Here is a 12,874-nt window from a genome sequence, read left to right as displayed (position 1 = left end):
TACTAAGACTTTCAGAAAATCTCTAACCAATATGTAGTCCTTCAGATTAGTTACTTTGGTTAGGAAATATTTTGTCCTAGTTAGGGAATTGTCTTATAGAAAATAAAGACTATGAGTCAAGTGGTGCTTATCCAGAATATTTCCCAGGGACTGAACTTACTAAACATCTTTGTAAGTGGTTTGGAGGAGAAAATACATAGCGACACTTCCAAATTTTCAAATGTTCCTAAACAGTTCTTGAATGATAAAAATGTTAAGCTGACAGAGATGTATGTCCTGACTCTTTTGGTGGTTGTATAAAGGGGTAAAAAAAAGTGTCATTTCTTTGTGGGCATGTGTAATGTATACCGAAAGAAATAATTGAAATTGTAATTATAGGAGTCAAAAACTGGCATGACTCGAAGTCCAGCACTTAGTGGGATGATCTGACCTGATAGATTCTTCCTATTTCTGGTCATCATACCTGAAGAAAAATATAGTATATTTAAATGAGCAGAGAGGGAGGAATGTAAAGATAGTAGAAAGGTTGCTGTATGTATAAACACTGAAAGGATTGAGACCCATAAATCTAGAAAAAGGAATGCGTAGATGTATGGTTCAATTCTAAAAGATCATGAATGTTTTAGATAAGGGTTTTTCAAAGCAAATCTTGGAATATTATAACAAGAGAAAACCCAAAAATTTGCAAGAGAGGAAAAATTATTTATTGCTTTATAGAATGACAGAAAAAAATTAAGCAACTCTTTACTTCAGTTGGAGTGAAAAGATACAGATTCAAAAAGGGTTTAGGTAAATTCATGGATCATAAATGCGTATATCCGAAAAGCTTGTTAAAGATCATAGGTTGCCAACATGGGGTAGCAGCAAGAATGTGGGACTAAAAGTCATGACCTGTATTCTAGTCTCTGGTAGGTGACTAGAATATAACTAGGTGTTCTAGGACAGCCAGATGGCTCAGTGGATAGAGTGCCAGGCCTGGAGTCAGGAAGAATAATCTTCTTGAGTTCAAATCTGGCCACAGACATTTATTAGCTGTGTGACCCTGGAAAAGTCATTTTTGTTTGCCCCAGTTTCCTCATCTGTAAAATGAGCTGGAGAAGGAAATGGTAAACCACTCCAGTATCTTTGCCAAGAAAACCCCAAAAGGTTGGAGACAGCTGAAACAACTCAACAAATGTTCAAGTTCCAGCTCTTCAACTTACTTGCTTATGATTTTTACCAAAATTCACTTTACTTTGCTGTGCCTTATTTTTTTCATCTGTAAAACTGGGATGAAAATACCTACCCTGTTGTGTTGTTTTAAGGATGAAATGAGGTGATGCAATTTTTTTTTGTTTTGGTGAGGCAATTGGGGTTGTGACTTGCCCAGAGTCACACAGCTAGTGAGTGTTACGTGTCTGAGGCTGGATTTGAATTCAGGTCCTCCTGACTCCAGGGCCTATCCACCGCGCCACTTAGCTGCCCCGAGGTGATACATATTAGAGTACATTTAGAACAGCAAATCATCGTACGCACATCAAGTAGTTGTATCATGTGGTCCATTCCCTTCATTTTATGCATGAGGAAAAATGGGGCCTAATAGATTTATCTTGAGTTCCAAAGGAAAACTAGAATGCTTGGGGTGATGCTCTTAACATTAGAGGTTTTGGGGTACTGTGGTTATGTTAAGAACATCTGACCTGGGTGGGTTTAATTAGATTTGTCCATTCTTAACTTTGAAGTTGAAGTCTTTACATTTCCATGTTTCTCGTACACTTAAAATGAAAGGATTTTGATATTTAATAAGATTATTTGGTGTTCCCTAAAAATGATATTATTTTACAGCTGAGAAATTTCTCGAGTCTGTTGAAGGAAATCAAAATTACCCATTACTGCTTTTAACATTGCTGGAGAAGTCTCAAGATAATGTCATCAAAGTGTGTGCCTCAGTAACATTCAAGAACTATATCAAGAGGAACTGGAGAATTGTAGGTATTTTAGTAAATAGAATTTTAAAACTTTTATCTCTCCTGTAACTTTATAGGACCTTTGCAAGCAATATTTGCAGAATACTGGTTGACACAAATTGAATAGGAACTTTTTGGAATAAGGCTCTGTTTCAAAGCCCTTTTTTTCTCATTGGTTACTTTAACAGTTTTCATAAATTTGCCTTCCTTGGAAATGGCTAAAATTTTATAATTTTATTGATTTCATCTCCGTTTTTATTAATTTCAACTCTGTTAGCTCCTTTGAATTAAGTGATGTTGCTTTTTAAAAATATTTTTGTTGGGGGGCGGTAGTTAGGTGGTGCAGTGGATAGAGCACTAGCCCTGGATTCAGGAGGACCTGAGTTCAGATCCAGCCTCAGACACATAACACTTACTAGCTGTGGTGACCTTGGGGAAGTCACTTAACCCTTATTGCCCAACCAAAAAAAAAAAAAACCAAAACAATAAATATTTTTGTTTATCCTATTTGTTTTTTAGATAATGAATTCTCCACATTATCTTCCAAGCCTTCTTTTTCTTCTCCCCTTAAACTTGTGTTCTGTTCATTTTAAAAAATGTTTTGATGATCCTTTTTCTTTTCAGAGGTGTTGCTTATTATATTTTATAAATTTAATTGTGTGATAAAGATGCCTTGTCAGGGAAAAATAGCCTGAACATACAATAAGAGTTATTTTTGTGTGTCAGACTAAAATTATGAGATTATGCATAAATGGGATAAAACTAACCAAGCAAAGAATAAATCCCGTCACGGAGAAAAAGCTTTTTATATAATGGCAAAATAATTTTCTTTATTCGTAGGAGTTCTTTATAATGGCAGCCGGCCTATATATTTTAGAATGTAAACATACTTATAATTTCAAGGTATATTTAGTAGTTGCTGACTACAAATTTTAAAACTACCCCAGAATCTTAAATTATGAAACAAGTTTATTTCATTTTTTCACTCTTGTCAGGGGTAAAGAAAGAACGAGCAGGTTCTTTGTAGTGATAGTAGCAGTGATATTGCAGATAAGATTAATTGGATGTTAGAAATGGATTTATTCCATACATAAGAGTTCTTCAGACTTAGTTTAGAGAATGTATTTGTCAAGCTGCTTATTTTCCAGGTAGTAAATAAGGTAGAAGATGTTACCTTATTAGCCACATGCATCTGTGCGGCGTGCGTGTGCGTGTGCGTGCGTGTGTGTGTGTGTGTGTGTGTGTAGGCTTAAGCACATTAAAAAAAGAAAGAAAAAATGCCTTTGTGAACAATAGTCAAGGAAAAGAAATGTCACAATGTACATGTCTAAAACGTATTTCTCTTTGTGTTTCTTATGTCCATCAGCTCTCTATCAGGGAGTAGTAATATGCTTCATGATACACAGATTCTCTGGGGACATGATTAGTTTGGCTGTGACCACTGCATTGATTAAATCTCTTAAAGTCAAAGTTTTTTTCTTCATAATATTGCTGTCCATGTATTAATTTCTGTGCTTATTCTGTTCACTATACCCTATTTCAATTCATACTACTTAGGGTTTTCTGAAATTGTCTTTTTTTGTCATTTCTCATGTGGTTCAGTAATAATTGTTACAGTCATATATCACAATTTGTTCAGCCATTTGTCTGTGAGAGCAATCTAAGGTAATTCTTTATACTCTGGTTCTTTCTATATTTTATTATTTGGATTTGTTTTTATTAAGGGCTACTATATGTTAGGCTGGGTGTCAAGTTTTTTTTGTTTGTTTGTTATTCTCCTTCAATTCTCAAAGAGGACCAATGACATCAAGAGAGTGACGTCTTGACTTTCCAGTGAATTGGTTTTAAGTAAGGCAGAGCTTCGAAAAGTCATCAGCCTCACTCTCTCCTCCAGAGTCACCAGAGTCCAGTGGCAATCAAAATGTCAAGAGTGATGATAACGTGAAAGATGACATATTCCTTGCCCTCATGGGGTTTACCATCCAATGAAGAAAATAATAATAATAATAACAGTAATAACTAGCACTTATATGGTACCTACTATGTGTCAGGGGCTGTATTAAGCGTTTTATAAATGTTAATTCATTTGATCCTCATTACAACCCTGGGAAGTAGGTGCAATCATTATCTTCATTTAACTGTTGGAAGAAATCAAGGTAAACAGTATACTCTGGTTCTTTAAAAAAAATTTTTTTTTTGACCTTTTTGGACACTTTAAGAAAAGGAAGTTTATTTTGCTTCCCACTATTCCCTTCCTGGTATTACTCTCCCCCCATTCTCACTTCGAATCCCCTACTTGTTTTTCTCTTGAATTTGATGTATTTCTCTACCAAATTATGTTTTCAATTCTTCTTTGTCCTTTTCGTATAAGAATAAAGTTCATCTGCCCACTGTTCTCTACCCCTTTGTCCATACTCTTCTCATGCACCCCAGGTATGAAGAATATCAAGTTCTGCCCTCTCTGTCATCTTTCTGCACTAGTGAATTCCTTTTTCCCTCCCATCTCTTTCCTTTTTTTCAAATTCTCTGAACAGAACTAATCTACCCCCAGAACCTCTGTTTTTCTTTACTCAATACCCTTTAGAGACATTATAGTTCTAAAGAGATACTTTGCTTCTTTTCACCCTGTTAGAGTGTTTAGCACTACATAGCATTCCAGTCATCCATCTCTATCTGAGTCTGGAATTCCAAGAACTTCTCATATAAAAAAGTCTGATGCCTTAGATCAGGAAGAGAGTGAAACATTAATTTGGTTTGGATTTGGATTTTTGTTTGAAATAAAGAAACTTCTTCCACATTTTTAAACTTTTGTCTTCATTTTACTATTGCACACATGTGAGGTGAAGTAGGAAAGATACAGACCTTATAAGCAAATAAATGTGCAGGAGAGCATACTGTACTTTTTAATATCTTGACCAGTATATTTTTATGATAAATCTATTAATACTTTATGTTAGAGGTCCAGTGTAATGCCAAAGAAACCCCCTTGTAACTTACATCAGATTAATGACAAAGACTGAAATTGAAAGTTTTACAACTACTATTTGAGTACCAGTGGAGTTGTTTTCTTTGACTGTTTGCTTCCCGTTGTCATGTTGTGTGGGTTCCAACATATGTAGCAACATCTTACTCCTGTAGCACTAACACTGACTGTGACATCTTTCTTAACATTATGTTTTCACGGTAGTATTTATTGCTAATGTGCCCTTCTAGGATGTATAGCTCAGAAAATTAGCAATTTAAAAGTCAGTCAGTAAGCGTTTATTAAGTGCCAGTAACTATGTTAAGGGAAAAGTCAAGTCCTACTCTTAAGGAGCTTACGATCTAATGAGGGGATACAGCATGAAAATAATTCTTTATAGACAAGGTACATATAGCATAAATTGGAGTTAATCAATAGAGGAATAGTACTCGAATTAAGAGGGATCAAGAAAAGTTTCTTGGATAAGATAGGATTTTAGATGGCATTGAAGCAAGCCAGGACAGCCTCGAGGTGGTGATGAGGAGGGACAGTATTCTATGTATGAGGAACAGCAGGTGGAAATGACCAGTCACTAGATCACAGAGTATGTAGGAGTAAGTAAAGTATAAGAAAACTGAAGGTATGAAAGGGGCAGGTGAAAGTCTTTTGAGTGTCCAATAAAGGATGTTATAATTGATCCTGGAGGTGATAGGGAGCCACCAGAGTTTATTGAATTGAGTGAAATGGTTAAAAGTATGCTTTAGGAATATTTTACAGCCAAGTGGAGGATAAAATGCATTGAGGTGAGACATGGTAGAGAGACCAACAATTACTCTATTATAATAGTCTAGGCATGAGCTGATAAGATCCTCCAACAGGGTGGTAACAGTGTCAGAGGGGAGAAGAGATTATATAGGAGAGATGTTATGAAGGTAGAAATGAGAGAACTTGGCAACAGATTTGGATATAGGGGTTGAAAGAGAATAAAGAGTGGAGAAGAAACATCTAGGTTGTGAGTCCAAGTGACTGGGAGAGCGATGGTGCCCTGAACAGTAATAGGGAAGTTCAGAGTGGAGAAGACTTGTGGAAGAAAACCACAAGTTCACTTTTGTACATGTTGAATTTAAGATGACTATAGGACATTCATTTTGAGATGAATGGAAATATGAAATGTCAGGAATGAGTTTGTTGCTAAGATAAGTGGATCTGAGAACCATGAGCACAGTGAGATCACCAAGTAAAATAGTTTAGAGGGAGAAGGACAGAACAGAGCCTTGTGGGGCACCCACCTTTAGTGGGCATGGCCTGGATGAATATCTAGCAAAGGAAACTGAAAGGGAGTCAGACAGGTAGGAAAACCAGTAGAGATTAGTGTCACCAAAACCTTGAAGTAGATTATCAGTGAGATAAGGGTGATTGATAGTACCAAAAGCTGCAGAAATGCCAGGAAGGATGAGGATTGAGAAAAGGCCATTAGATTTTGCAATTAAAAGATGAGTCATAACTTTGGAGAGCACAGCTTCAGTTGAATGGTGAGGTCAGAAGCCAGACTAGAGAGTTGAGGAGGGAGAGGAAGTAGAGATACCTGTTGTAGATGGCCTTCTCAAGTGAGGTATTTAACCATAATAGGGAGGAGAGGTAATGAATCAAGTTAGGGGACACATGGGTGTTTTTGTAGGCCATAGGGAAGCAGCAGTAGACAAGGAGACATTGAAGACAAGTGAGGGGTTGGAGATAATGGAGGGGGCAATCTGCAGAACAAGAGATGGGAAGGAATGAGATAACTTGTGCTTGTAGAGCAAGTAAAAAGGCTGCTTGATTCTGTGAGAGAGGGGTAAAAGAGATATGAGGAGGAGGGGAGAAGAGTGAGCTCAGGCAAATGTCTTCAAATTTTTTTTCCATTAAAATATGAGGCAAGGTTCTTAGCCGAGACAATGGGGCGAGGGACAGCCTTGGAAGGGATGAAAAAATTTGATAAATGGGATTGTGAGTTACTTAGGGAAGTATAAAAGAAATACCTTGCTGTAATAAGCGCCCTGTTGAGGTTATGTAACATAAATTGTAGTGGATCCAATCTGCATGGTTTTGTAGCTTCATTTACCCATAAATGTGTAGGAGCAAAGGCAGCAGATAGTGGGAGTGATCTGATCCCAGGGTGAAGATTGATGGGGCAAGAATGACAATATGATAAGGAGATCAGGGACTCAAGAAAGTGGCAGTATGGAATTAAACTTGTTTACCAAGGAATCAGGATGAGGAAGGAAGGAGAGTATAGCTAATGAATGGAAAGGTGTTGGCATGGGAAAGAACTGAGGGATTCAGGGATTGGAGGTTATGGTGAAGATGAAGAACAGGGTTTCGGGTTACAAGGCAGAAAGGGGTAGAATGACAACAGATTGTCATCAGAAAAGGGAATTTCAGAGTTCATGAACATTGAAATGATACATTTGTGGTTGATGGCAAGATCAAGAGTATAAGCATCTTTATGTGTGGCTAAGATAGGATGGAGGAGGAGATTTGAAGTGAGTAAGTTGATGAACTGTGAGAGGTGTGAGCATGTTTGAGAGAGTCTCTTTATGTATGTGGAAGTCCCCTGTTATGAGGGCTGGAGTTGGAAGAGAGAGGAAAGAGTGTGAGCCAGGTATGGAACTTGAAGAAAGCAGAATGTCCTGGAGGTCAGTCACACCAGCCACCAGGTTTCTGATTAGGTGGTGGGTGTGGATTGTATGGATCTCAAAGGAAGAGTGGTTACTGAATGATGCTGGTGGAGGGTAAACCCCGGAGTGGTAATGGATAGGAAGGAGTATTCAAACTTCTTCACCCTGAAGAGAAAATTTAATTATAGTTTGTCCAAGGACTTAGAAGAGAACATGATCATTTAATGTTAATTATCCATTCTTTACTTTTAGATTGAAGATGAACCAAACAAAATCTGTGAAGCAGATCGAATAGCCATTAAAGCTAATATAGTGCACTTGATGCTTAGCAGTCCTGAACAGATTCAGAAACAGGTAATAGAGGGCCATATAATGTTTTATTGTCTTTGCAGACTTGTTTTATCAAGCTTTCACCCAACTGAACTATTTCTTTTTTGTTTCCAGCTAAGTGATGCAATCAGTATCATTGGCCGAGAGGATTTTCCTCAAAAATGGCCTGACTTACTGACAGAAATGGTCAATCGTTTCCAGAGTGGAGACTTCCACGTTATCAATGGGGTTCTTCGCACAGCACATTCATTATTTAAAAGGTATGGGATTTGTGTGTGTGTGTGTGTGTATATATACAGAAAGCATGAATTGAAATATTTTAAAGGATCCAGATGCTTATTTAGTTTTGCTTTTCAAATAGACTTACATCTTTATTGTACTTGTGCATGATAGGTACACAGGAAATGTTTATTGAAATGCAGTTTTATTTTTGTGATTACTGGCATATCTAAAACATGATTACCGACTCTTTAATAAAACAAGCAAATTGTTTTAAATTCAGTTTTATTTTCAGGTCCAATTCTCTTCCTCCCATTCTCTTACTCACTTTTCCTCTTGAGAAGGTGAGAAAAGCAACCCGTTACAAACATAAACAGTCAAGCACAACAGATTCCCTTTTTGGTTGTGTACAAAAACATATCCTCCAGTCTGCACTCTGGAGTCTTATCTCTCTGGAGATAGGTTGTTTCATCGTGAGTCCTCTGGAATTATGGTTGATCATTGTGTTTTTACAATTCTTAAACCTTTCAAAGTCTTTTGACTTTTAAAATATTGTTGTTATTGTCTAAATTGTTTTCCTGATTCTGTTCACTTCACTTTGCATCAATTTGTGCAAGTCTTCCCAGATTTCTCTTAAATCATCCCTTTCATCATTTCTTATAGTACAGTAGCGTTCTGTCATATCTATATACCATAACTTGTTCAGCCTTTCTCCCAATTGATGGGCATCCCCTCAGTTTTCAGTTATTTGCTGCCATAAATATTTTTGTAGATAGTCCTTTTCTCTTTTTCTCTTTGGGGTATAGACCAACTAGTGTTATTTCTGGGTCAAAAGGTGTAAACAGTTTAGTAGTTTTTAGGCGTAGTTCCAGATTGCTTTCCATAATGATTAGACCAGTTCTCAGTTCCACCAGCAGTGCATTATTGCACCTGTTTTTCACCACCCCACCAGCATTTGCCATTTTTCTTTTTTATCAACTCCGATGATTATGAGGTGGTATGTTAGATTTGTTTTGTTATTTATCTAATCAGTAGTGATTTGGAACATTTTTGCATATCACTATTGATACCTTGAATTTTTTCCTCTGAAATCTGAAATCTGATATGGAATATCTTTTGATCATTTGTTAATTGGGGAGTGGCTCTTATCAAAGAAACCTGCTGCAAATACTTTCCCTCCCAGTGTCCTGCTTCTCTTCTAATTTTAGCTATATTGATTTTGCTCATGCGAAAAGTTTTATATTTTATTCGGTAATTTTTTCCATGCTTTTCTAATTTGTTTATGATGTCACCCTTTATTTCTAAATCATGTACCCATTTGGAACTTTTCTTGATATATGTAGTGGAAATGTTTTATGTATACCTAGTTTTTACTAGACTGCTTTCCAGTTTTCCTAACAATTTTTGTCAAACAGTGAGTTTCTTGTCCTAATAGCTTGAATCTTTGGGTTTATCAAACACTAAGCTACTATGGCAAGCAAAGTTTTTTTATCATGTGTTTATATATCTGTTTCTCAGTTTTAACATACCATGAATACATATTTCCTTCCCTAAATTCTCCTGTATCATTTATGTTTTCTTATAAATACATAAAATCTCTCCCACATTTTACAAGCTAACATTTTCAGAATGATTCATTTAGAAACCATTTTTGAAGTACCTACTAAATGCAAGACACTCTTCGACGAGTTCCATTCTAAATTAAATATTATTTGTTTTGTGATATCCTAACATAAATGACCCTGGTCAGACTTATGAAGAATGAGAAGAATTTGTCTCTCATCATATTTATAGAAACATAGCATATAACTTCTTAAATTAGCAGATGCCTAAGTAGAGATGATGAAAACATGAAATTTTAAAAAAGCAAAAGCAAAAAAAGATATTAGTGCTGAGGAAATGACAGAAATTAGGATAGGACCTGTCCCCTCATGGAGCTTACAATCTAAAATGATACATGTACAAATTTGTGATACTGTACAATAACTTGTGTTTACTAATATATTTTGTAATAGTAACTAATTTTATATAGTATTTTAAAGTATACAAAACATTTTATATTCATTAACTCAGTTTAATCTCACAACAACCTTAGTTTACAGATGAGGAAACAATCTCAAAGAGGTTAAAGTGGGTTGCCCATGTCTCCTGTATTTAAATTACCTGTAATGTAATTATTGTACAACAGGCCATATTTGTGTGTGGAAAATAATAGCAAAGCAAAACCAAAAAAAGGGAAGGAAAAAAATAATAGCCTAAGACAGCATTAGGAAAAAGAACTAGTGAAGGAGACAGTCATATAGGTAGGAAGGAATTATGTCATGAAATCCATATCTGAGAGAATGTGGAGAAGGGTTGATCACTAATGTCAAGTGCTATAAAGATCACAATGTGAAAATATGTTTAATAGGAATGTGTATGTATAGCCTATATCAGATTGTGTGCTGTCTTGGGGAGGGTGGTGGGGAGGAAGAGGGAGAAACATTTTAAACTCAAAAGCATATGGAAGTGATTGTTGATAAATCAAAATAAATTAATAAAAAAAGTAAAAAAGATCACAGTGTGAATATATAAGAATTTAAGCTCTTTACTTCTAGGCCTATGTTCCAAAGAGATCAGAAAAATGGGAAAAGGACCCACATGTACAAAAATATCCATAGCACTTCTTTCTGTGGTGACAAAGAATTGGAAATTGAGGGGGTTCCCATCAATTGGGGAATGGCTAAACAAGTTGTAGTATCTGGATGTAATGGAATACTATTGTGCTGTAAGAAATGATGAGCAAGCAGGAGGACTTCAGAAAAACCTGGAAAGACTTGTATGGACTGATGCTGAGTGAAGTGAGCAGACCCAGGAGAATGTTGTACATAGTAACAGCCATGTTGTGCAGTGACTAACTTTGATAGACTTAGCTCTTCTCAGCAATGCAAGGATCTAAGACATTTCCAAAAGTCTCATGTGGAAAATGCTGTTCACAACCAAGGAATGAACTATGGAGTTTGAATGCAGATAGACGCATACTGTTTGCTGTTTTTCTTCTGTTTTGTTTTGTTTCCTCTTTCTTAAGGTTCCTCCTATTGGTCCTAATTCTTCCTTACAACATCACTAATTTGAAAACATATTTAATAGGAATGTATATGTACAACCTATATCGGATTGCGTGCTGTCGTGGGGAGGGAGGGGGAGAAAATTTAAAACTCAAAAGCATATGGAAATAATTGTTGAAAACTGAAAATAAATTAATTTTAAAAAAAAGAATTTAAGCTCTTTAATAAAAACAGTTTAAGTAAAATGGCCACTTGTTTATTTCCTAGATATCGCCATGAATTTAAATCAAACGAATTATGGACTGAAATTAAACTTGTTTTGGATGCCTTTGCATTACCTTTGACAAACCTTTTCAAGGTATGGGTGAGAATTTTAAGTTAAATTAGTTTGTTCAAATTTAAAAAATAAAATTTATGGAATTTTCTTGAAAGCTTGTTTTGACTAAAAGTATTTGGGGGTTTTTTGTTTGTTTTTTCTTTTTTCTTTCTTTCTTTTTTTTTTTGCTAGGCAGTAGGGTTAAGTGACTTACCCAGGGTCACACAGCTAGTAAGTGTCAAGTGTGAGGCCAGATTTGAACTCGGGTCCTCCTCACTTCAGGGCTTGTGCTCTATCGACTGTACCACCTAGCTGCCCCATGGCTTTTTTTTTTTTTTAATTTAAAAACATTTTCGTGGTATAATTTAATTTTTGTTTGATTACAAGATAGTTATAGAAAAGAGATGTTAATTCATAAAAAAAAAACCAATGTATTATAAGAAGATCATTCACTTTTACATTGGTTTTTGGCTAGTTTAAGAACTATGAACGGATCCAGTCTGGCAATTGGCTGCATTATACAAATTAGGTTTTTATTTATATTGAGGAGCAGTGAATCTGTGACTGTGAATGTGTGTTCTTTACTGATTACATACCAAATTTCTTCCTGTTGTAAGGCTACTATTGAACTCTGCAGCACCCATGCAAATGATGCATCTGCTCTGAAAGTTCTTTTTTCCTCTTTAATTTTGATTGCAAAACTGTTCTACAGTTTAAACTTTCAGGTAAGGATAATCTTAATTCTTACTACTTTTCTGTATTGTCAGATGGTGTTTTATATTATAAAAATACTTGGATCTTATTTTATTAAGGAAGTTTAGCATCTCCTTACCGTTTCCATTTAGTTATTTCGGTAGTCACAGAATTCTGTATAAGAAAGACTGTTTCTGTATGCCAAAAATTTATAATTTTTATCTCTGAAAGCTTCTTTCACCTAGTCAGATTGCTTTAGTAGATAGCCTAATTAATTGCTCTGACCAAAATATTTATTACTCCGTAGCTAACTTTTAAGTGATTAGTCTCATCTGCCGTCGTTAGACAGTCTGTCCTTGGATCTATTTTCCATTTTGGTAGGACCTGCCAGAGCATAGCCTTCAAGAACTAAGCGCTCAATATTTCTCTCCATGTCACAATGAGACATCAGAGGAAGACTACAACTCTTTTTCCCCTGATGTACAAAATGAGACACTGTACCTTTTCCTCTTTTGAAATATGTATTTGAGAAGATCAGGTTAAATTCACTAATTCGAGATATTTCAGCATTTGTTATTAATGTTCGACATGTGAAAAGTACTTTATATTAAAGATACTTGATGTTGAAAATGATAAAAGAAAAAAAACATAGTGGTAGCTCTCTAATTTGTATGAGTGCTGTTTACACAAAATCCTCTAATACA

General features: G+C 35.7%; 1 protein-coding gene across 1 annotated transcript in view; it reads left to right on the top strand.

Annotated features, from left to right (window-relative positions):
- Positions 1 to 12,874, top strand: part of CSE1L (chromosome segregation 1 like) — a 62,622-nt gene that overhangs the window by 21,093 nt on the left and 28,655 nt on the right. Inside the window, exons 3-7 of the mRNA XM_027851335.1 lie at positions 1,825 to 1,967; positions 7,818 to 7,919; positions 8,010 to 8,155; positions 11,429 to 11,519; positions 12,095 to 12,202. Coding sequence (XP_027707136.1) covers positions 1,825 to 1,967; positions 7,818 to 7,919; positions 8,010 to 8,155; positions 11,429 to 11,519; positions 12,095 to 12,202 — 590 coding nt within the window. The remainder of the gene's footprint in view (positions 1 to 1,824; positions 1,968 to 7,817; positions 7,920 to 8,009; positions 8,156 to 11,428; positions 11,520 to 12,094; positions 12,203 to 12,874) is intronic.

The sequence above is a fragment of the Vombatus ursinus genome, unplaced genomic scaffold, assembly GCF_900497805.2.
Source record: "Vombatus ursinus unplaced genomic scaffold, bare-nosed wombat genome assembly UNPS02000580.1, whole genome shotgun sequence".
Lineage (NCBI taxonomy): Eukaryota > Metazoa > Chordata > Mammalia > Diprotodontia > Vombatidae > Vombatus > Vombatus ursinus.
Note: the sequence above shows the minus strand (reverse complement) of the source record. Positions and strands in the feature narration are given on the sequence as shown.